The sequence below is a fragment of the Spinacia oleracea genome, chromosome 6, assembly GCF_020520425.1.
Source record: "Spinacia oleracea cultivar Varoflay chromosome 6, BTI_SOV_V1, whole genome shotgun sequence".
Classification (NCBI taxonomy): domain Eukaryota; kingdom Viridiplantae; phylum Streptophyta; class Magnoliopsida; order Caryophyllales; family Amaranthaceae; genus Spinacia; species Spinacia oleracea.
The window spans coordinates 55,407,561-55,433,401 of NC_079492.1; the positions used below are offsets into that span (position 1 = coordinate 55,407,561).

Here is a 25,841-nt window from a genome sequence, read left to right on the forward strand (position 1 = left end):
TGATAAATAAATAAATAAATAAATAAATAAAATTCTTTACACAATTTAGTAACTGTAAAACATAATGAAGCTGCCATCACAAACAGGTTTGTCGCAGACAGCCTATTCACCTTCAATTTAGTAACAAGTACATTTTTGAGGTATCTTCTTGCTCAGAGAAGTTCATATACAGCACTTGGTGAACAAGTATTTTAATCCATATCTGAGGCATCTTCTTCTTCTTCTTCATCTTCGTCGAGAATGTACACTAAGGCTCGCTTTCTAGCAGCAAAAACACAGCCAACACCTCTCGATGCTGATGCAAAATCAAACATTGTAAACCGCTTATATATTAGCATTAACTAAAAGTATTTAATGCCGCTACTAAGGCTAATCTCAAGGTGGTTTCACCGCAGAAAAACATGTGACGGGAGAGAAAAGAAAAAGGGCAGTTCATCAAAAGCATCACTGTAAAAAAACAAATGTTCAAAACCATTTTATTCAAGGATAAAGACCATGTGCGTAAAGCTTAAGGCAGATTGGTTACTTACAACTAATTGCAAGTGGAGAAACCACATCGTGAGGAATACTTCGAACCTTTGCACTCTCCATTTGCAAGGGCAATATTTGATCCTGAAATTAGCAAAAATACGAGCAGTTATTATAAAATAGATATCAAGAGCTTCAACAGACAAAGTACACATCATACTCACAAACACCAATATTGTGAGGTTTCCGAATGTGTAAAAAATGAATCAGTGTAAGAAAGTTCAAAAGCGTTCTAATAATTAATACATCCTCTATCAACTAGATGTTCAGAATAGATGTTAATGACAGAAAGTATATAAGCATTCAGCTTGAATTCCTGATAGCTAAAGGATCTAAATCTGGCTGCTTTTGTGAATCAATAGTCACGGGTCTTCAGAGTTCGACCTAAGACAACAGTCATCCAGAAAAAGGTACACGTTGGTTGCAAAAAGGAGTACGGCTATTCTACTTCAGCGTGAAGATAGACATATTCACTGGTTTGCCTTATCAGATAATCCGTAATTGTTCATATCAAATGCTAGCATAGGTCACACAATTTGCCCACTGTTATGTTTTCTCCACCTTTTTTCACCTGCCCGAACTAATTTTTGTCCATGACCATGACACTTTGAGACCCTTGAGCTCAGCCCTCTGCTGGCTCGCTAGTTGCAAAGACGGAAAAATATTATTCAGTTAACCAGCCATATGCTTTCTCGTCATAAAAAGTTGTGATTTACTCCTCTGAGATTCTAATTTTCTATGAGTACTTCACTTTCACTTCTAATACTTTGTTTTTATTTAATTGTTTCCCAAAAGTCTCCAACCAGCTCTTCAATCTAGTATCATGAAAGACTAGGGAGCGTTCATCAAAGTTTTGACGGCCCGTTTGGTAGCCGATCACAAATAGTGTCAATGGGAATGATTTTATTTGTAAATTTGCAAGGAAAATCAATATCCATTCCCATAGTAGTGCTAGTTCACTCAAAATTATCTCTTTTTCTTTATAAATTTCCATTACCACTCATTACTATTTGGGGAGTGGTATTAGGTGGGAATACAAATATATGAAGAAAAACACTAAGTTTGAGACAAATTTTCATTACCATGGACATCATGATGTTATTTTCTTGCCAAATAACACTTAGATTTATTCTCATTTCCACCATTTATTACCGGCTACCAAACATGCCGTAAATGTATTGAGGATCTAGGAAACTGTTTAGACTATCTTTTTCTAAAAAATAAAAATAAAAAACACGGTTTTAGTGGGAAATTAACAGAGGGAGCTATATCAAGCAGAAGGTTTCTGATGACAATAGCTAAGTGAAAGACCTACCTGCAACTGATCCAAATTCCAAAAATTCATACTGGTTGATCTTGATATAGATATAAATGGAAGGTCGGTTGTTTGCACCATCATGAGAAGAGCATTTCCACTGCTGTCAGAAGTGGCTGTCGTTTCGTTCAACAGCAAAACAATCTGACGTTCCTGTATTAAAGGGAAGAACACCGTCTTAATATCCAGAAAAAATCTTCACAATGAAGCATAAGTTGGATACAAGGAGAAAATAAGGCTCAATTGTTTAGGGAAATACTTTATACAGGGACAAATCCATGCAACTGAAATCATTCGACACAGACAGCAGCAAGGCTTCAACTCTAGAATATCTGTTTCTAATATTATCCGCTTCATTTGTAACTCCTCGTAATATGCATATACAATTTGAAACTTCTGATGAAGACCACTCAGGTATTTGGAAAGTGACATAGTCCACAAGGTTTCCTTTACTGGTCTCACATGTTGAAACATCAGGTGCAGCATCCTATATCAGAACAACGCATTAAACACTGCACAAATGCTATTAAATGATACTATTAAGAGGATATCGTATATCCAGTATCAGTAGAACACTCAAAGATAAAACAGGAAAGTGGTTGAATGTCTAGTTTGCACGAACATGATATCTGATCCGGGTTACACAACATTGATTACATTTCGGCATTCTGCCATTCTTTGTTCTTTAATTATGAACTAGATTTGAATGTAGCAAACATGGGTTAAAATATTATTATTTTCCTACAAGGTCTGTAATTCAGGCACTATGTAAGAGGATTTATCAAATACTCACTTGCATCGAAAACAGTTATACACCATAGCAAGATAACAATAAACCAAGAGGGATCAACATGTTATACACCACTGCGTTAGAGTTTTCCAGCAAAGATATGAGTCCTAGAGGGGTTTAAGGGATAACATGTCTTCTTATCTTCATTTAAATAGCCAAGTCAAACCCTATAAGTTTGTTTTAATCTCAAGTACAAAATATTAGTGATGGATGAACGCATCAATACAAGTCAAGCTGTGCAGTTTCCCATATCTATTCTTTGCACTGACAGTCTTTAGAAGCATCTGTAGCACAAACCTTCAAAACATGCCTGAAGAAGCATATGACCCAGTTAGCTATTCGCAAATCACAACAGATCTGTTTGTGTCCATAGTCAGATAAGCTATTATTTGCTTCTCAGCAACAGGATTACAAGCCGCCACTATTATTCAGCTTTCTCATCATTTACCCCCCTTTCGGGTGAACACTCTAGAGTCATATTGCGTTTGACTAAGACAAGAATCAGTGTAGACCAGGTAAATCAAACAAATGATTTGTTAAAACAAGAAACTAAGCAGACATCTATGAGCATATCTAGGGATAAACTCACTTAGTGTTTAGATGATGATGAATTGCATCAGTTGCAAGCTTGTCTGAATGTAAAGGCAAACTAATTTCGGAGAAGAATTGTGTAAATACTTACCCAATACGATGATATTGATGTCGGAACACTGCTAGGGGTGGATGGCGGTGAGGATCGAAAGGAATATAGAGGTAGCATCTGCTCACATATTATCTCCTTAGAAATTGTTGTATAGGGCATATTGAAAGCCTCCTTGAAACTGGAAAGTGAGACATCACATCAAACTAAAGGAAACAGGAGAATATGTTTTCGAAGAAATGAACATTCTTGCATAAATCACAGTAACAAAGACGATTTTTTATAAAATAGAGATGGTTGACCAGACTGAGGACATTCCCTTCTAAATACAGCAGAGAGAAATACATCTCATGGTTCTAACTATACATTGGGTAACATCTTTCAAGGTTATTTTACAGCAGTATACTCGATACATAAACAAGAAAGAATTTCTATTAAAAAAAGAGCACAAAAAGGTTGGTCCACAGCTAATATTAGTGTTTTCTAGGAACTTTTAGCTAAAGTACAGAAAGGGGAAGCATGAAAAACTGAAACTACTCTCATCTTAACAAAAAAATTGAAATGAAAATATGCAAAAACATTTTCCAGACTATAAAATATAGCTTCAAATACACAGTACACTTCAAAATATTTATGATGAACATTCTCAAACCAAATACGGTAATACAAAGAGATACCTGGATTCCATATTCTGGAATTCTTTAGCTAAGGTTCTGTGTAGGCAATCAGTATCAGCAAATCCCCCTAATTTAACAAGTTCTTCAACTCGCTGTGTTGTATCCCTGAGGCATTAGCAATATGAGACAATCAGTCCAAAGTGATCACAATCTGTTCCTTCTGGAAAGTAAATTAAATTCTTTCGCATTTCAAGGTTCACTCCCAGAAACCAATGCGAGCCTTAATAATTTTTTTTTTTTACCAATATGATTGTCACATGTTGGAGATGCCATGGTGATTAATCAGGCAAGCCTGAGCATATCATTGAGTGCCCTAATCCATAATAAGTTTCATTCTTTCTCGAACTTAAGGACGGGGGAGTGCAGGAAGGAGCTTGCACATATTTTGAGCAAATGTACATAATCACACAGTGACAAGTAGAAAAAGAGATAGTATAGACAACACGATTAGGAAAGGCACATGCCTTTCTTATGCTTAGATGACTTACAAATTAAGTTGTACATAATGGTCAGCCACAGATTGGTCTAGGAGCAGCTTTACTGGATCCCGATCATAGAGGAACTTCAAAAACATTATCACAAGTTCACTGCAAAGTGCAAGCTAATAAACATAACTACAAGAGAGGCGTATGACCAATCAACTGTCCAGTTTCCAAACAGCATTTGAAAATAAGTAAAGCTAATTGCTAAATACCTGTTATATGGTGGAAGCTGATCACTAGATTCTGACATAAGTATCTTTATACACCTTAATAGCCAGCAGAAAAAATTTGAGAACTGAAAGAGATGTTAAGAGAAAAATTAAAACAGGATGAAAATGGAGACAAAGTTGATATAAATTCTTATCAGGCTGATGAATTCTTTAGTAACTTGGATATGATAAATTGATATGACTAGTTGGTTTCTGAACAAGCTGATGCAGTTTAGCGGTTTTGGTTTTAGGTGGAAAAAATAGATTAGGAGGGGCCTGTCTTCAGTTTGTTTCTCTTTGTTCTGAATCAACAGCGAAAAAATTCAAAAGCATAATAACAGATTCATTTGTTGCGATGGGTTTAGTTGGAACTTTCTAGACAAGGTGATGAAGTTTGAGACTTTTGGCTCTAGTTGGAGAAAATAGATTTGATACAGTGGTACTTGTCTTCGTCTCGTCAACATCAAGTTGCGCCGGAGTTGAACATTGACATAGGTTAAAGACTAAGATGTGAATCTAATTATAGGTTATATTGAACAACTTGAAAGTAAATCATACAATAATACATTTTTATCTATGCAAAAGAACTTAGCCAAAAAATTATGAAAGAAAAAGGCTAAAAACAAGCTATAAAACCTACGTACTCCCTCTGTTCTTGAATGTTAGTCCCTTTTGGAATCTAAGACAATCCAACAAAATTACAATTGTCGCATGAATTTCAATATAATATAACCCATGTGGGTGGGAGAGAGAAATACTTGAGGAGTTTAATGGGGATTAAAGTTTACTTAAGAGTAAACAAGTGGGTCATTTGGATATTTATAAGGGTATAAAAGGGCTAAAAGTTAGACAAATAAGGAGATATTCCAAAAGGGACTAATAAACAAGAACAACTCAATAAAGAAAGGGGACTAACATTCAAGAATGGAGGGAGTAGTATTTATCATATAAAAAAAAGAACGTTTAGCAAGCATACCTGCTGGGAAGCAGACGAAAGAATCTGCACAAAGCGTACAACTTGTACAAGCAACATTCCTACTCTCTCTGTTGCATTATCTATAAGTTTTTCATCCAGGCCAATGCCCCCGTAGCGTGCCCTCCACCTTGAAAGACCTCTAAGTTCTCCCATTCTAAATCCAATCATTTCTGCTGCTGGCTGATCAAAGCAGAGGCAATAGTGGTTAACAGTTCGCACGAGTTAGGGAAGCAGTCATGAGTCTCATGAATGACCATTTCCATAAGGCCAAAGTCAATACACTTTGACTTTTGGACTATTACGGACTACATCAAAAGGCTTATATAAATTGATTGTGCTTCGTACTTACTGTGAAGTACCGAAGGCTTGTTGCACATCTAATTAAGTTAATTAAAAACAACCTCTTTGTTATTGCAAGAATAAGGATGCATACATCCAACACCCCTAACTTCTTCTGCTAGGCAGCGTCTTTAGAGGCATTGGGTTACTATTGATGATTAGGGATGTTCATGCTGGTTATGAATAAAGGCATATAACATTATATTCGCTTTGATTTGCTTAACTTGCATTGAGCATTACTGGAGCGTAGATCCTTTTTTCACACTCAAAGAGAGTCTAGAACTTATGCCATACAATGTTCCGAAAAGGTTAAAGCGGTATGCAGCCAGCCAACCAATCTTTGCCAGTTGACAGTTGTGCCATTTTTTCGTGTCAGATGACCTCAATTTGCAGATACTTAAACTGCTACACTATAATGCAAAGTTCCACCATCTAAAAATTTTCTGTGGGTAAATTACATTCTCTGCAGAGAAGTGAGAAGTTATTCAGAAGTTCGATGGAGTCCAGAAGTTTTGTACAAAATAAGCCTCGTTTAGAGGCCTTTGCAAATAAGAGAAGTTGACGCTCATTCAGGTCAAAGCAATCAGGAACTTTAGCAAACACCAATAACACGAGCATGTAGCCTTACTCCCATTATACAACCTCCAACAAGATAGCTTGAGCACCTCTAGGCTACTAATTCTCACACTACGTTGCACTATCTCTCTTTAAATCATTAAATTCTCATAGAGGCGTATATTTTTTTTTTTTTTTTTCTGGTTTACCCATTGAGGACTGAGGAGGATAGTCTTGCCCCCTTGCGTAATCTCCTTAGTGACATTACCTCTTGTTATGGAACAGATGGTAGGAACTTAGAAAATTAAAATGCATGAGAAGAGAAAGTAGAGGGAAAGAGGGGTACCTGAATATGATCAAGGAGAATGAGCTGAAGTTCATTTCCTGCATTTGAAACAGCCTTCATCACACGCTTGAGTCCCTGTCCAGAATAAACAAGAATAAGTATCTTAAAATCTGACACCCCCCCCCCCCCCTCCCCCAGATGCACAAGTACACAACACATGAAAATTGTCATACCGATTCACCAAGAGAATTGACCAGGAATTGATGAACTGGTGGACTAGTTCGAGCGCCTCCAAGAAGACTCAAAAACTCCTCTTGAGGTGTCGAGTCCAATCCTATAAACGAAACAAATGGAGTTCTGAAGTATTCAAAACTAAATGTAGACGCTGCAGTAGTGTGGTCCCGTTAACATTACCGTTATCAACAATTAGTGTAGATAAAGAATTGAATTTGTCATGGAATATCTGCATGGCATCACACCACTGCTTATACATGATCGAAAGTGACGCTCGAATGACCTCGGTTAGATCTTCAATGCTGGAAGCTTGTTGAGCGACTTGATGAAGCTCTTGTTTCCTACAAAAGTAAGGTCTTCAGCAAAATGCTAATCCTTTTTTTAAATACAACCTCACTTAGTTATCACTGATCAGAATCTATTGTTTTTAATACATGTAAGCAGAATATACATATCAAAGACTCCTAGTAAATAAAGAATGAACAGTTATTGTTACAATTTCAAAGGGTCAGATGAACTTTTCTCCAGAATTCTACAATCTACACAGGCATCATGTTCACATTTATAGAGCAACTAACAGATTTAGCTGGAAAATTGCTATATACTCCGTATATGAAGTATAAGTGCTTTCAACCATTGAATAGCTACTATGAACCATTTATTCATGCAACTATCAGGATAAGCTATTTCAATTCCTTTTCATGTTTCATTACTCATCTACAAGCAACTAATATTTGGAAATAGAAACAATTTCAGGACCTCACGTCTGAAAGATAAAGATTTGATTGCTTAATGAAAATTCCCTCATCCAACTAGACTGAAATTATTGAAAATCTGTCGGTCAAAGGAAAGATCATATCTGCATGTGTACCGGACGTGACAATATTACAAGTTGTATTCAAGGTAATTATCAAAAAAAACTCCAGTTACAAGAGGACTCAAACAAAATGTTTTGCATGCATCACTTACACTGAAAGATATATTTCAATGACATCAAAATCATCCCGATGCCTTAAAGCACGGGAAACCATGACTCTCGAGTTCAAGGATCAGACACTAGTACTTTTGAAGTAAGAAAGATATAAGCATAGAAACAGAAATAACGACTATCAAGTTCTATCATCATTAGGAGACAATATATAATCAGGAAGTGCTACAAAACTAGATCCCATTAACTCCAATATCTACATAGTGACTACATTACCTCTTCCGGAAAATAGAGGTATCCAGCACCAAGCAATGCATACCCTCAGTTTTATGTCCAGGCAAAGGTCCGTGATTGAAATGAGTGCTGCTGCTAGAAGTTTCTCCAGAGCAGACAATAATTAGACGACAGAAATCCTTTGACAAAGCAACCTAATGCCATAAGGAAGGAATTAGCATTCAAAATTGTAATTTACTTACATAGGAGAACGGTCCAAGTAAAAAAAAATTATAGGAAAATGTAAAACAGAATCAGCATCAACTGTACTTTTGTCACTTTCTAGACTAACTAAATCTAGATTGAAACGGAAAAATTATCGTTTTAAACTTGACACCTAAAAAGTGAATTCACTTTTCGGTTAAATATTTCCATGTCATCAGATGCCTCCTTAAGAAATCATTTCTTAAAATTTAAGTCAGCTCTACGAAGTTGATCAATGTGGAGCAAACAAGTATGTCAACCAGATGGAATGCTTAACATACATTAAGTATGCCACAGAAAATTCAATTAATAGAAAGGTCACATGCATATGCATACTCATCAGGCTTTAACCACAGTCATTCAAATGTAAACTTTACTTTCAGGCTGATTTATCCATCAAAGAAACTCAACGGCATCTTACTCATACTAAATTAGATGATGTTACTTACTATCTACATTTTGGAGTCAAGAGCATGACAGTGAATATTGTATAAGGACAGATTACTATCGAAGACACTCACCTTATGAATGGAACCATCCAGAATTTGATATGCTACTTGATTGCCTATCAGTGGAAGAGATAAATTGTGTATATTCTGGCAGAATTCCAATTGAGGTCAGGATTGGTAGAAATCAGAAAAATGATAGATTGCAGAACAAGAGCACTGACACAAAACAAACAGAGCAACATGAAACAAATATATTAGAAAATGATCCTACTATAATATGAAATCCAACTTTTTGGTTCGAATCAACATAACAGGTCAATAACATCTTTTCTGCTCCTACTGTAACTCTGAAGTGGCTATAACAGACATAACAGTATCTAAATAACAAAAGTCAAACTCTTACCTTGAAATTATGTAATAATTCAAGTTGCATATAATTTTTCCTATTCTAACCTTTCTATAACTAACCTTTGGGTTAATATAATTTTTTTGTTTGTTTCTACTTATACTCATGTACCAGAACAATGGCCAAATGGGTCAGCCCGAAAAAATGCACATCTGACCATTTATTGTAGGGTAATCCAGGCTTGCAGAATTTCCGATTGTGGATCATAAATTTTAATCCGTGGACTATGGACCATGGTGCACATAGAATATGGTGCACCATGTGCACCAAAAGAACACATGTGCATAAACAAAAGAACATGACACTACGACAAAAGAACATGCAATATAATGTTTTACTGTTATGTTATAAAAAATCACAATTTATTAAAAATATAAAAAAAATATGTCCATGTTCTTTTTACGTAACCAGATGTTCTTTTAATTCTATACTAATGTTCTTAAGGTGCACCATCTATGTGCACCATGGTCCACCTTCTAAATTGCGTCATAAATTTGGTTTCCATTCCATTTTTTTCAACCTACTTTTCATTCAGGTTTTCCATTTACAGCTCTAACCACAGTTGAAGTTCTTATACCATATGGTATCCACAATACGAAAAGTGAATGGTACATCCACAAATCTTGCAATCAGAATCAATACATTGCGAAAAGTTTTCAAGTTACTCACAATTTTTCCTATGGGAAATATACCAAATATGCTAAAGAAAACACCTCCATCTTTATCAGCACTGCATAGAATGTTAAATCGTTGATGTGAAGTATTTAGTAGGTCCTGAAATGAATCTTCAGTGTTATCTGTAAGAGTGGAATCTCCTGACACTACTCCAGGCATACGTGGGACTCTTGGAGCAGGAGGGAAGAAACGCAATGTACGGTCTTCATAAGACACAGTGGTGTCTTCGTTATCCTGGAAGAAAAAATGAAACCACATGTAGCTATAAAGCCTATAATACAAAGGACTATGTGAAGTGATATGCTTATAAATAAGTGCAAAGACAAAGAGTATCCAAGCCTACGTGAAAAAATCAGAGGGATTTGGAAGGAATTTGATAGCAGGAAAGAGTAAAGGATTGAATACATTAAAATTAAACACTATAGTCACCTGTCCAAGTTCATCATCCTCCTCCCAGTTAAGACAAATTACAGCAACACTGTGAGACTTCACACTTCTTAGTAGCTTCCCATTCTGCATAAACAGAAGCATTCAGAACGAAAGATAATAGTATATGTTATTATACAATTTAAAGACACTGTTACTGCAGAAAGTTTCTCATCCTACGAAGCACAAATTGGTGATTTTCCTACAATAGACAAGTCAAGTGGGAGAAGCCTTGACTTGGAGAAACTGGTAAATGCTACTTTTCTTCAACTTTAGACAATAAAGTAGCTTCATTTTCTTTAGTCGACTTTTTACTAAACCTGCCCTCAAAGAAAGATTTCAGTATTTGAACACTACTTCAAGATGTCTTTAGCGATCATCTATACTTTTCTTTTAAGGATTCAACACAGATATTTGTATACACCAACATCAACATTACGGCCGTTTCCCCAATTACTCTAAAACAGTTCCTCGTCACGGATGACCTCCCACACCATCGCATTCAGCAGTATGCAAGGCATCAAGCATCGCAAGGCAACGAGGTGCACCACCAAGGGTATCAGCAAGGTCGTTGGGCACAACCGTACAACGTGGTGCACCATTGAAAAAACGGGTCGTGTGGGTCGTCGAGGCAACATGAGTGCATCGATAAGCAGCATCGTGGACAGAAGGGGGTGCCTGGGCAGCAACTTGGAGGAGCACCCACCCCCTGCCGAGGAATACTTTGAAGTTTGAATAGGGATAAATTTCTAGTAGTGTAATAATGGGCTGGTTGGGGACCAAATGAAGTCCAATGGAGCTGTAACTTGGGAGTCCCACCAGTTTTGGCCCAATGAAGATGATGGCCAGGTCGGATTCCCGGATTAGGCCCCAAAAGGCCCGGTTCGTAGCAGATCAGTCCGGTTTGGCCTGGAAGGTTCTAGAATGCTCTACGAGGTTCTTAGGCATTCTAGCTTGTATGCTTTTCCTTGTAAGGAATAGTGTAGAGTATTCTAGAGTATAATGTTCTAGGGACTTGGGAGCCTATAAATAGGTTATCCCATTCACTTGTACAACCAACCAACACAGTTGCAATCATTCTCAAACAATCTAAAAACCTTTCCCAAACACTCTTGCTTACTTACTTAGAAATTTCCTTACTAAGCCATTTCGTAGCACACTTAGCATAAAAAAATCATCGGGTAGCCTTGACTAGTGATCTGACGGGACTGTGACGCTAGTGGGCAGCGTGCTTAGGGCTTTGAAATAAGCAGCATGTGACATAATCTAATCACCGATAAGGCTCATTCTGGTTGACCCTTGTTCGACATGCAATTACCTTATGAGACTTCACAATACATAATTGTAGCCAGTTTAAAACCACTTTTTTAGTCCTTTATAATTCAAAAATCAAAGAGTAATCGTTCACCTTGTTGAAGATAGACAGAATGAAATCTTTCTCTTAGTATTGACTATTTAGGTCATCTAGATCCTTCAAAGCTCATAATCAATTATAATGATCTCCTACACATAATCAATGATATGGATCTCCTACTAAATATGTTTTCCTCGGGACCTCACATTCTAAATACTAAATACTAATTAATAAATAAGGTGAAATCTTTTCCTTAAGAAATCAGTTTTTTGTAATTCTAAAGAGATAAGAGATTTTGGCGTAGAACTCTTCATGGGGTGCACTGAGGCGTGAATACCGATTATTATTTTTTTACTTTTTGTTTAACATGGACTCCACCGCACCATTAGGTATATATTCCGTCCGTACACCACCAGAAAATGCAAGAACAAAAATTCATTGTGCAAATTGCTTTCACACATATAGATTTTTATCATTCACACCCTTCCCTTTTCAAATATCAAATTAATGAACCCATCTCTTCTTCCATTGCCTCAACGCCAAATTTAGTACCCATATATATATATATCATCCCCTCCTAGTTTTTTACTTTGACACCTCATTTTCTCGATCATCGATTAACTATAACTCTGGAATCTCACTTTCTCTCTCATCTGATGACCCTGGTTCGACATGCAATTACATAACTTTGAAACCTCTTGTTCTAACCGACCTTTTACAGTTTTAAAACCACTTTTTTAGTCTTTTATAATAAAAAAAAAAAATGAAGAGTAGTAAATCTTTAACTCTGTTGGAGATTGACATAATTAAATCTTTATCTTAGTATTGACGATTGAGGTCATCTACATCTTCACACCTCATATTCTAAATAATAAATAATAAAGAAGGTGAAATCTTTTCTTTAAATCGGTTTTTTGGAATTCTAAAGATGTTAAGAAGGCCTTGGCGAGGAACTTTTGATGGGTGCATTGAAGCGTGAAGACTTATTACTATTTTTTTCTTATTACAATTTTTTTTACTTTTGTTTACCATGAACTCCATCACACTATGTAGGCATATATTTTATTCATATACCACTATAAAATGCAAGAAACGAAATTCATTGTGCAAATTGCTTTCACATATAGAATTTTAGGTTTCAGTATGCCACACTAAAATAAGGTAAATGCCTCAAACCTGCACTTTCTAAGTAGGCTCTAGGACCCTGTCACCTTATTGTGACATATTCATTTTCTTGAGAAATATTTGTCATTGCAAACTAAGAAATAATGCCCACTTATCACTTACATATATGGATCTCAAACCAGCCATTCTATGCAATTGCATTTGCAACCGGGAAAAAGCACCAAAAGGTTTCATTGCCAAGCGCATTTCTGCTAAGCTTGTGTTTGTAATACATGAAAGAGAAGAATCCTTCTGATAAGGGTAGGGAAGTTGAACAACCCTAGGATGCTCGGACTCGCCACCGGCACCCACCGTACCGGTGTCGACACGACACGACACGGGTGCCGGTGCGGAATCCGGACCGGACACTTGCAACAGAAAACGGACTCGCCCTTTTTGACATCACAGACTCAGAGATCCAACCCTTATAAACGGTACGACTTCTCCCACACTACGACTCCTTCAGCATGACCCTTCCGGTATCACTTTTCCGGTGACGTCGTCGTCCTTTGCTGCAGATTGGAAGAGACTCCATTGATGGGTTTTGGAAGAGCTCGAAAAGGGAGAAGGGAAGAAGATAAGTCGTAGCCTCCTACTCTCGTAGATCTGATTTGCTGGGCTTTTTTCAAATTTTTTGGGCCAAACCTAATTTTAATCTTCATTAAAGGATGTGTGGTCCAGATTTTGACGGCTGTCCTCCATTAAACCTAGTAAAAGTTGTATTAAATGTATTTAACTACTTATTGACTACTTGACTGATTTTTCTTTTACTTTGCTATTCATTTTTTCTATAGCTACAGCTTACATGGTTCAATGTATTTAACTACTCCGTATTTATGATTAATTTTACTTTTACTTTATTTTGTTTTTTCCTTTTATTTAAACTGCAAATTAATTAATTTTGTAGCTGTAAACATTATTGTAACTGTACTCCACTTCACATTTTATTAAAGATCATACGGAGTAATTCATAAGTCTAATTTATTTACTCGAATAAATCTCTTCCAAATAAATAAAATAATTTTGATTCAAATATTAGCAATGTTAGATTGCCTACCGTAAAAGTATAAAAGAAAATTGAAATATCGATACCGCATTGTTAACTTTTACAAGAATATTACGTGCATTAGTTATCAACAAAATGTTAGATGTCAATCGTATTCCGTAGTTATATATACATACTCCTCTCGTGTATATATATATATATATATATATATATATATATATATATATATATTAACCTCTTTAAAAAATATTGTACAAAAATATTTACATACGAGGGACCTATACTTGCCATATAGGTGTCACAAACAAATAAAGAATTTCGAAAAAAGAAAATACAGAGTAACAAATAGTATTTGAAATTTTATTTTATAAAGGTCTTTCGGGTTCTATTGGAGGTGGAAATGGAATAGTCTATAATTTATACAGATAACAAAGTACTATGTTTTTGTCAACTAAGAATACTTAGACGATACTTTTTTTGTTAGAGGACAGTAAATTTTTAAATAAAATACACGTGACGGAGTTTCACTAAAATTAATTTATCAAAATTATTAATTGGTAATTTTGCATCAATAAAACCTAAAATAATATTCACGTCATTGAATTGGGTAGCTTCAAAATTGATTCATGGCGATTTTATTTTTATTTTTTTTGTAATTCTTATAATGAATATTTCACATCAACATATTTTATACTACCTCCGTTCCTAAATGATCTTTACGGTTACTATTTGCACGGTAATTAAGGAATTTTGGTGAACATGTGATGGTGGGGTAACAAATGGAAAATGAGTGGCTATAAATTGTCCACCAATGTGAGTGGGTGGAAACTAATATTAAAGTATTGTGAGTGGGTAAGTTATGGTGGGCCAAATAAGAGTAAAAATGGAATAAAGTAGAAGTGTAAAGAACTTTCAGGAACGGACTAAAACGGAAAGCGTAAAGAACTTTTAGGAACGGAGGTAGTATGTTTTTAATTGATTTTTTTGTTAAGTTAAATATATTAAATGTATATTTTTAATTGATTTCTTTTATGAATTAAATATATTAAATTTATATTTGTAAGTGATTTCTTTGTTGAATTAAATATATTATATTTATATTTTAAATTCATTTTTTTGTTGAATTAAATATATTGAATTAATATTTTTAATTGATTTTTGTTGAATTAAATATTTTATATATATATTATTTTGTTGAATTATATATATTAAATGTATAATTTTAATTGATCTTTTATGAATTAAATATATTAAATTTATGTTTTAAATTCATTTTTTTGTTGAATTAAATATATTGAATTAATATTTTTAATTGATTTCTTTTTTGAATTAAATATATTAATTGTATATTTTTAATTGATTTCTTTGTTGAATTATTTAATTAAATATATTAATTTTATATTTTTAATTCATTTTTTCGTTGAATTAAATTATATATATATATATATATTTCTTTAATTGATTATTTTGTTGAATTAAATATATTAAATTTATTTTTTTAATTTATTTTTTTGTTGAATTAAATATATTAGGTTTAAATTTTTAGTTATTGTAATGAATTATTCACATCAACTTTCACCCTAAATAATTAAAAATTGCTATAGATAAAAACTACTAATATAGATTTAAAAAAATACTGTAAGATTTATATGATTCGTGATTCATAATAATTCAATTTGAGATTAACCCGGAGTATATCGTTATAACATAAAATTAATCAACTTCAAATAGTGAAAGTTACATTCATTCTACTTCCATGATCTCCGACATGTAACCATTAGGCGAAATATTGATAAGAATAATCTCAACGCTATGTAACTTATAATCATCAATCTATGGTATAAAATGTGATATTAGAACCCTAAACCCTAAACCCTAACCCCTAACCCCTAACCCTAAACCCTAAGTTATGCACTATGAACATTCTATTGATGTAATCAAGGTAAAATTTAACTTGTATTGGTTGAACATAACTTTAATCAACCTTAATGTAACGTAAGTTTATGATCGTTCATTCATGACCTGGGATGTACATTCATTCGATGTAAGATTAACATATATAAGTATAGCAATACATTAGTCGACGCTAGTGCATCGTAGTTATTATCATTTCAAGAGATCCACGATCTACAACCAATTGATGTAAGATTAGAACATAATTTTAGTAAACCTTAATGTAATACAAGTTATGATCATTTCTAAAGATCCACGATCCACGGTGTACAATCATTCAATGTGAGATTAACATATATCAATATTACATAACATTACACGTAAGTTATGACCATTCCAAAAGATCAATGATCCACGATCTACAATCATCGGATGCAAGAGTAAGAATAACATATGTCACTCATAACATCAATCGACCTTAATGTAACACATATGATCATTTTTATAGATCCATGGTCCGTGTTCCACGATTTATGATTTAGATGTACGGTTACTCTATATTATAAAATTATTATAATTATAATCATAATTATTTATTAGATATTATACTTTAAATAAAAAGATGACAAGTATTATATATATATATATATATATATATATATATATATATATATATATATATATATATAGCAATGTAGCATGTCACAATTGGTCTTAGTGTGTTACACGTTACCTAACTACCTACATGCTACAACATTTTTAACTTTAATTATTAAAAAAAAAAAAAAAAAGAAAAAGATAGAAAATGTCACGTGAAATCAGAAAGGAATCAGGTACTTTGTACCTTATAACTTATCTTTTCTATAAATTTTGTAATCAACCTCTTTCAATTACCCATGATATAATCACTTTCCCAATTCAAGAACCCTCTTTCAATACAGACTCTTCTCCTTCCTCTGGCGATTGAAAAAAAAATTCCCCCTTCAATTCCTTAATCCCCCATCTATAAAATGATGACCTTGCATCTCCAATTTCTCACACCTCAACCAAAAACTTCTTTAATTCTCATAATCTTCCAATTTCAATGGCTTCACCAAACTCAGCCATGCTCAACCTCCAAAAAAATTCAACACCAAGAAGGCCAAGTCCTACCCAATTTTCAAGCTATGATGAAAAACCCTTATGGAACCATGTCACGGTCATCGGGAACCCGACTAGTGGTGGTAACAGAAAATGGACCTGAACTATTGTCACAAATTAGTGACAGGTTCATACACAAAAGTGAAAAGCCATCTTTTGGGTTTATCTGGGAATGGTGTTGAAGGATGCAAGACAATCTCGGATCAAGTTAAAGCTCAACTACAAAGGGAGCATGACAAAGCTGAGAATTTGAATGCTAGGAAAGCCATGGACACAGAGGAAGCTCGAATATGCAACACTGCCTCCTGGTTCAGATTTAAAACAACAAAAAAAGAGCAAAAAAATACATTGGAGGTATGTTTTAATGCTGCTGGCAGATATGAGTTAGATAAAGAATGTGCTCGTATGTTTTATGCCTTTGCCCTTCCATTTTCACTTGTTAAAAATCCGTATTTTCGTCAATTTGTAAGCAAATTGGCAAACAGTAAGTGTGTTGGGTATGTTCCTCCTACATACAACAGGATGAGGCTTTCTTTACTTGAGCAAGAGAAAGCACATGTGGATGCCCTTCTTCAGCCTTTTCGGGATTCTTGGAAGAAAAAGGAAGTATCTTTGTGTTCGGATGGATGGACCGATAGGCAGAAGAGACCTCTCATCAATGTCATGGCTGCATCAGGATATGGCTCTATGTTTCTTAAATGTTTCGACGCAAGTGGGAATACGAAGGACGCGGAGTATGTAGCTAGTCTATTTCAAGAGGTCATTGATAAGGAAGGGGCTCACAATGTTGTTCAGATTATCACTGACAATGCTGGAAATTTTAAGGCAGCAGGTTTGGCACTAGAAACGAAATACCCTCATCTTTTTTGGACACCATGTGTCGTGCACTCTGTGAATTTGGCCCTCAAGGCAATATGTGAACCACCTGTGAACTCAACCCAATATGACCAATGTAAGTGGATTTCCTCATTAATGTCTGACTGCAATGCAATTGTCAATTTTGTTTTAAACCATGGGAAAGCACTTGATATTTTCCATAGTTATTCTAAGCATATGTTGGTTAAAGTAGCTGAAACCCGATTTGCTTCACACTTTATCATGGCTGAGCGTCTATTTTTAACTAAAAGTGCTTTAGAGAAAATGGTCTTGAATCCTGATTGGAAAACGTTTAGGAAAACGGCAGTAGAGGAGAAAGCTGACCATGTTAAAGAATGTGTTATTTCCGACAGATGGTGGGACAAGGTTGAGTATGTTTTAAGTTTTACAAACCCAATTAACAATATGATTAGGAAAGGTGATTTGGATGCCCCATGTTTGCATTTGATTTATGACATGTGGGATTGTATGATCGAACAAGTGAGGGAGAAAGTGTTTGAACATGAGGGTTTAGATGCCATTACTGGAAAATCTTCATTTTTTGATGTGATTCAAGGGGTTTTAGAATCTAGGTGGAACAAGAGCAACACTCCACTTCACTCCACTTCACTGTATGGCTCATTACTTAGTCCCTAAATATTATAGTGAGTCGTGGCTGGAAGGTGGTTCAGGAATTGTTCCAAGGGTGGCACCCAATGTAAACCAAGAAGTCTCTTTGAATAGAGACAAATGCTTTAAGAAAATGTATACAAACCCGGACGACCTTAAGAAAATCTATGCTGAGTACGGTCAGTTTTCGGGGACCTTGGGTTTTTTTAGTGAAGCCCACGTGATGGAAGCAAGGGATACTGAAGACCCCTTGAGTTGGTGGGCCAGTTATGGTTCTTCAACACCCTTACTGCAAGCTTTAGCATTCAAATTGCTGTCCCAACCTGCTTCTTCTTCTTGCTGTGAAAGAAATTGGAGTTCTTTCTCCAATATCCAAAGCATAAAGAGGAATAGATTGTTTTCCAGTAGAGCTGAAGCGCTTGTGTACGTCCATACCAATCTGAGAATGATTTTTAAGAAGAAAGAGGAGTACAAAACCGGGCCATCGAGCTACTGGGATGTGGGTAAGTTTTCAGATAAATATTTTAGTTTTGTATTTTTTCTTTTTATTTTTTAATTACTGATTCTGTTTTTATGTATTTTTAAGGTGGAGATGATCTTCTGGTTGATAATGAGTATAATGAAGCATTTGAGAATCTATTTCTGGATGACCCTGATATTGAAGCAACCTTTTTCAATGACGAAGAAGAGGTTTGATCGTTGGAGGCTTGGTTCTGAGGTTGAAGTTGAGATGCTGACTTGCTGAGCAGTGAAGGAAGTTGGAGCAGGGAAGCTGCTTATGCTATTTTCTGAATTTTAACTCTTTATTTTATGTTTTATTTTTCTGTTGGATTGAATATTTGGGATATTGAAGTGTTTTACTCCAAATATGGTATTTGGAGGTTTTTTTTCTAAAAGTTTGAAGGCATGTTATGGAATCCACTATTTTGATTAATATGATTGGAATATTTTGTGACTTTTCAATTTAAAATATACTTAGTATATTTCAGTCTAATGTACTTAAATTAAAATAATGGCCCGTGTCCCCGAGTCCATATCCATATTTTGGACCCTTCAAAAACGAGTCCACGAGTCCTTCATTTTAGAAATGTAAGGATCCGACCCTTGGACCCGTACCCGAGTCCGAGCATCCTAGGAACAACCAACCTAGTCAAAGTAGAAACAGACCAACCATTGTACCCATCTCATCTTTGTATCTCACCTTCCCCCTCCCACCTCAAAAGAAAGGGAGTGAGAGAGACACATGCAAATACTGTCAATGGAAAACTTCATAGGACTTGTAAATCAAAGAATAACATTAAGGGAAAAGAAAATATAAGTTTTTTAAAGAAAATATAAACTATGAAGAACAAAAAAGAATATCATTGGACATAATCTCGTGAAGATAACACATATTTAAAATAGTTAACAACAGTATGAAACAGAATAGCACAGCTAGTAAAGTAATCATGAAAAAAAAGTAGTGACATATAAATAAACATACTGCAGTAAAACAAGATGACGAAGCACAGAGTAATAAAAAGCAACTGTATAATACTTCAATATTTTAGGATACTAACTTCAACATCATGCAACGAAATGGTTCCATCTTCGAGGCCAACTGCTACTGCTTTACCATCAGGACGCCAACATAATGATGTAATACACTTTCCTAAATGAGTTTTGAAACATCAATTAATATGTTACTCTTTCAAACTCTTTTGACAGTTTGATCCACAATAGATTGTCATGTTTAGACAAAACATATATAAAATTAAAAGTGTAACCAAGTTAGATTCGTACAAAGGCTGCAAGAGATACATACAAGTATATCACTAGATAGAAGTTCCATTCACCAGATATTACAATTTCAGACATACAGAATAAAGCATCTGATCACAGCGTTTCCACCAGATCACAGCGTTTCCATCAGATCACCTATCCATAAAAGGACGGTAGTCCGAAATAAAAACAACAGAGTAAAGTTATAGCTTTTTGAGTTTTTGTAAAGCATGTAAGCACAGCAGGTCCAGAGGCAGCACATAAATAGAATAATGGTGATTGGTGAAAATGAAAGAAGCTCTAAATCTGAAGATAGAAGAAAACGCTTTGCCTCGTACAATACCAAACCAATTAAATAAGCATTGACATGATGGAGAATAGCACCAAGAGAGCAAAATGAATTATTCACGATCAGATTAGAGATTGGATTGAGGGACGGGAACTATAACCACGAGCTAGAATCAACCAATGAAATAGTGGTTTGATAAAGAAGAAAACTTCATAAATTGCGAGATAACCTCACAACAGCATAACTCAAATTGTAAATAAACTATTCTTATTGTCAAGGGCTCAACTTGTAAAGGATAAAAAGAACTATCGTAAAATTAACGAACATTGAAACATTTGAACCATGAAGCATTAGTTTTTCTATTGAAATGTATGAAGAACAACTATTGAGTATTGATTGATATTAAAGATGAATAACCATGGACATTCACATGACAGTTCCAAGTTAAATCAAAACACAAATTTCATTACCATTTCTTTAATTTATTCCTTCTAGCCTCCCAAGCCTACCACATAATGTTTGCAATCGTCTTTCGATTTATCCAGCTTTCAAATCATGTTTCCATAGTCTGAGACATATTCTTTAACCATAATGATACTCATCAGTTTTCTTTTTCTAGCTAAACCATAACATTGACACCGAACTAGCCTACATTTCTAGGCCTCTTGCCCTATCCATAAATCCAATAATTTCAAACATGATTAACACAACATAATCAACAACATACTCCAACAAAGTAGCGAATGCTCGAGCCAAAAGTAACGCCCACGATTTTATACTTGTACAAAGTACTTCGTACTCCCTCCGTCCCAAAATTATAGTCCTATTTTCCAAATCGGGCGCCCCAAAATTATAGTCTTGTTTCTATTTTTGGCTATTAAGGTCCACTTTCTTATGTACTATATTAATTAAAAAATACATTGAAAACCCAACAAAACAAAAAAGTACTATATTCAACTTCCCATTGTACTATATTTCCCTTTCACTTGTACTTTATTCCACATTTCCATACCAGTTAATCATCATTTGCACTTTATTCCACTTTTCCATATACTATATTCCATTCGTGTTTTTGGTCAAACGGGACTATAAATATGGGACGGAGGGAGTATTAGACAAACCAATGACCTGATTCAAAATAAGGTGAAAAAAGCAATAACACACACTCATACCAGGAGAAATTGTCCACAATCGTTGCCAATTGAAGCGGTGCAGTATAATTTTCGAGTCCTCCGTCACCATTGCTAATAAATCTTTCTCCGGATTCCACTCCGCTAATTTTATCTAATCAAATGGATAAACAAAATCAAATTTTTAAACAACACAGTGTCAAAAAAAAATTTCCAATTAATCAAATACACTAGCAACCAAACTCAAGAACAGAAATTTGTCAAATTCTAAAGAACCTGAGAAGGCGCCGGTTTGTCAAATTGAAGCTGAAATGGAAGCACCCTCTCCGACTCATCGGTTTCCATGGCCGAGAAAGCAATTAACTCTGCAAATTCAAACAAAATTAAGCCCGAAATCAGGAAAAATAAATTTTGTATAAAACCCTAGGTGAAATTAAACAGAAATAAAAAGTTTTTGCTGAAGAATTCAGGCTGTTGAAGAAGTGAAAAAGAATTTGAATGAATCAAAAAAGACGGAGAAACTGTCAAAGTACCTGAGGGAAGAAGAACAGTGAGAGAACAACGACTGAATGCAGCAAGCAGAAAGTGTTGTAAAGTGTAAACTGAAACTAAAAGGCGGGATTTTGAGGAAAGTTTGTTTGCCGTGGAGACTAGATCGTTGCTTTGGCTCGTTTTTAAAGTTTGAACCAAGGTCACCTTTTTGCGAGGTTGTTGGTTTTTGTTGCAAATACACAAGCAATCAATCAACGCCCTTGTGGCTCATTTGCACTAAAAAAAACAAGCACTCAATTAACTAAGACATAAACTTCATTGTTACCCACTTAATCACTACGTGGTTGTCCGTATCAATAATGTCTTGGTCTAGTGGTTAAGATTGATGACATGTGTACAATAGGTATCAGGTTCAAACTTTCTGCCTCATTTGTAATTATATTGTCCCCGTGGCTCATTCGCACCAATAACGAAACTTATATGGTTGTCCGAGTATGTATTCGTGAAAAATTTGAGGCGGACATGTGCTGAATAAAACTAAAACATATGAGAGATATTAAAAAATAATATCGAACTTTAGACCTTTTGTACTCCCTCTGGTCCTTTTTGTACTTCCGATTTTGAAACTTTTCACTATACTATAAGAAATAACCTATAATTTTATTTTATTTAATTCAAATGAGGGTAAGCCAAAATAAGAAATACAAGAAAAAAATAATACAAGAGGAGCTAAATTAGGGAGGGATTAGTCTAGGGAATGCTGCTTTCCAAATATCATCCTCAAATATTCTACATAATTATATTGGAACAATCTATTACTTCCTCCGTCTTTTAATACTCGCAACGTTTGTTAGTTTCACGCATGCTAATGCACAACTTTGATCATTTATATCTTAAATTTTCTTTACGCAAAAATTATAAAAAGTTGATATTTTGAAAATACACATTGAGACGAATCTAACAAGATCTCACATGACTATGTTTTATCTTATACAAAAAACACTACGAATAGTCAAAGTAGATTATATGAATAGTGGCAAAAGTCCAAACGTTGCGAGTATTAAAAGACGGAGGAAGTACTATATACTAAAAGAGACACCAGGAATGACACGTGTCATTTCCTGGTGCGATTTTTTCCCACCAAAATATTTTTTTATTTTTTTTACTTTAAAATAAATAAATTACATTACATTTTTTAGGAAACTAAGATAAAAATGTATTTTAATTACCATAGATGTGTACTGCATAATATATTATTGGAGGAAAGCTAAATCAATATTATTTTTTCCTTTATGATATAATTTTATTTATGTATTATTATAACTTTTTAATCTGATAAGAAATATAAAAAATATTGATAAATGAACTTCTAATGTTAGTCTACTATTAATAATATAATACATGGTAACTGGCAAGTAGGAATGTTAATTAAAATAATAATACATGGTAAGTAGACTAACATATAAGTTTATTTATCAAGATTTTACTCAATTCAAAATATGTTGTATTTGACTAACTCGGTTATGTTCGGGTCTTTTCGAAAATTAGTCTTGAGTCATTCGGGTGTGGTTAACGTTGTTAGATCGTTCTACATACAAGTAAACGACTATAATTTTTAACTTTGTATAGTAATATGCAAATTTGGTTCAATTGAATTTTTTTTACACAACTTTGAATTTATACTTTTTCATATATCCTTTTTACTTTCATGTTTTCCTAATATCACAAGTCTTTTAGTTACTATTAAAATAATAAATTATTTTAGTAGTAGCCGTGCGTTGCACGGGCCCTAAGCTAGTTTCTAATACGACACAGCTTCTCCGCTTGGTTGTCTATCCAATCCGCTGCTCGATTTCCTTCCCGATAAACATGGGCTACCTTCACTTTCCACTCTAGCATTTCAAGCATGTTACGGACATGGTGGATGTCGTGTGCATACCCACTGCAATCAGATGTCTTACTTAATTTGTAATGCTTACACACAAGCTAGGCTATCTAGTGAATTGTATCTAAAAAGGCAAGATGAGTAATTTGCAAATTACGAGCCAACTCAACTCCTTTTTATTAGCGCCATAATTTCTGCTCTAAGTGCCACACAACTCCCAAAGATTTATATTTAGTGTGTTAAATAGGTCAAAATACTACCGACTATCTTAAATACTATCACCGAACATGCCTTAAAACTATCAAACTAAGCTACTCGTATATAAGCAAACAAGCAAATTATAACTTCATTCAAGCTTCAATTACGTTTCTAACAAACTTAGGTTTGATTAAATAGAGCAGTAGAAACAAAGAGCTATTCAAAAAGAAACTAAATACGAAGTATAATGATTCAACACTAAATTCACATGCAAGAAGAAAGTAAGCTCTTACATTTAACAACTAAACCTTTTTAAATGTAGTGTCTACGTTGTTGGTCCCTGAGTTTTGATGATGACAAGCTTATTTGTGCTTACGTTTTACATTCTAGAAATGACAGGACTAGAGTGAAGTGGTTACTTTCAACTAGTATTGATAAGGATGAAGAAGTCTCCAAGGAAAGAAAACAAGTCCAATAAATCCTTGAAGCAGCATCAAATGATATAACAAGTCAAGAAGCTTCAAGTGTGGATGCAAGGATTAAGCTTCTGTGAAGGCTTAAGAAGTATTTGATGAATACGCAAAGGTACAAGGCCAATGTATCAAACATACTGCTAAGTCTGCAAACATTGTTTTTAAAGAGTCAAGTTATCACCTAAGTTCTTAGGGTCGCAGAATAAACTAAGTTTTAATCCAAATGATTATCGATATTAAAGAAAGGTTTTAATATGTCTAAAATTAGTTAATCGTGATTAAAGATAATCTTTGGAAAAAGTCGAGGAGAAGTTCAAGTCTTTAGGTTTATAAAGATAGAAGTCAATTTGGTATCAAACACTCTAGAAGATTAAATCGTTTCTTAACAGAAACTTATCTTTAGGAGAGTCCTAATCTGGTTAGAAATTGGAAGTCTAGGTTTACTAGGGTAAATCACAGAATCTCTATAAATATACCTAAAGTTCTTCTCGTAAAACTTATCAGACTCATAAGCATTAAATCGGAGCTTTTAGGTATCGCCTTTAAAGTCTTTATTTTTAAGAGTCTGTTCCTGTTCCCAGATAGAGCAATATTGGTTGGTAGGTCTTGTGTCTTCGTATTCATCTTAGTTTTTATTTATTCCGTTTTTACATTAAGTCGAATTGATGTATGTTAAGCCTGAGTCAGGCTTACTAGCAAGCAAGAGTGAAAGATCTCAAGAGAGATATGTGAGTTGGAACAATTGAGGGATTGTTTCATTGGGAGAAAGGAACAACGAGGGGTTGTTCCTAGTTATCTGTAATCTGAGGTGATTTACAGATTGTGGCCCGAGTAGATTAGGCTTGTAAAGAAACTGAGTTGTTTTGCCTAATTAGTAGAAGTGTTTAAGTCCCCAAAGGGGCCGTGGTTTTTTCCTCTCTATTGGGCCTAGAGAGTTTTCCACGCTAAATCGTGCTTGCTCTATTTGCTGTTTCCGTTCCTTATTGTTTATTTCTTATAAAACTGCAAAAAAAAAATCAATTCACCCCCCCACCCCTTGTGGAACTCCACGAAACTAACAATTGGTATCAGAGCCAGAACCCTTTACTGCAGGTAACTCTGACGGGAAAAACGATTCTGGAACAATGAATACTACGGAGAAATTGGAAGAGGGGTACTCTACCCAAAGACCACCTATGT

At 34.6% G+C, this 25,841-nt stretch overlaps 2 protein-coding genes across 4 annotated transcripts; one reads left to right on the top strand and one right to left on the bottom strand.

The window, feature by feature from the left end:
* On the bottom strand, window positions 1-22,306 carry LOC110793438 (anaphase-promoting complex subunit 4). 2 transcript variants are annotated; one of them, XM_021998315.2, is made up of 20 exons: window positions 22,148-22,306; window positions 21,891-21,979; window positions 21,657-21,768; window positions 19,994-20,085; window positions 10,396-10,479; window positions 9,961-10,200; window positions 8,958-9,032; window positions 8,236-8,387; window positions 7,212-7,372; window positions 7,031-7,131; window positions 6,858-6,932; window positions 5,618-5,797; window positions 4,645-4,727; window positions 4,439-4,537; window positions 3,951-4,055; window positions 3,316-3,454; window positions 2,103-2,330; window positions 1,844-1,996; window positions 531-612; window positions 1-295 (listed from the first exon to the last, which is right to left on the bottom strand). In XM_021998315.2, the coding sequence occupies exons 2-20, from the start codon at window positions 21,957-21,959 to the stop codon at window positions 192-194; spliced, it is 2,334 nt and encodes a 777-aa protein (XP_021854007.1). In that variant the 5' UTR covers window positions 21,960-21,979; window positions 22,148-22,306; the 3' UTR covers window positions 1-191. The 2 variants fall into 2 exon arrangements, with proteins under 2 accessions (XP_021854007.1, XP_056687160.1); XM_056831182.1 differs by lacking the exons at window positions 19,994-20,085; window positions 21,891-21,979; window positions 22,148-22,306 and having other exon boundaries at window positions 21,657-21,749.
* Window positions 16,685-19,390, top strand: LOC110793439 (uncharacterized). 2 transcript variants are annotated; one of them, XM_021998316.2, is made up of 3 exons: window positions 16,685-17,303; window positions 17,471-18,937; window positions 19,021-19,390. In XM_021998316.2, exons 1-2 carry the CDS (start codon window positions 17,203-17,205, stop codon window positions 18,459-18,461), a joined length of 1,092 nt encoding a protein of 363 aa, XP_021854008.1. In that variant the 5' UTR covers window positions 16,685-17,202; the 3' UTR covers window positions 18,462-18,937; window positions 19,021-19,390. The 2 variants fall into 2 exon arrangements, with proteins under 2 accessions (XP_021854008.1, XP_056687161.1); XM_056831183.1 differs by having other exon boundaries at window positions 16,685-18,937.
* Window positions 22,307-25,841: the final 3,535 nt, after the last annotated feature.

Coding starts and splice junctions, on each gene's coding strand:
- LOC110793439 (XM_056831183.1), top strand. CDS start 17,043: ATGGACCTGAACTATTGTCACAAATTAGTGACAGGTTCATACACAAAA.
- LOC110793438 (XM_021998315.2), bottom strand. CDS start 21,959: ATGGAAACCGATGAGTCGGAGAGGGTGCTTCCATTTCAGCTTCAATTT. Junction 21,769..21,890: donor ACAAACCGGCGCCTTCTCAG/GTTCTTTAGAAT, acceptor CCATTTGATTAG/ATAAAATTAGCGGAGTGGAA. Junction 613..1,843: donor GGAATTTGGATCAGTTGCAG/GTAGGTCTTTCA, acceptor TGCTAATTTCAG/GATCAAATATTGCCCTTGCA.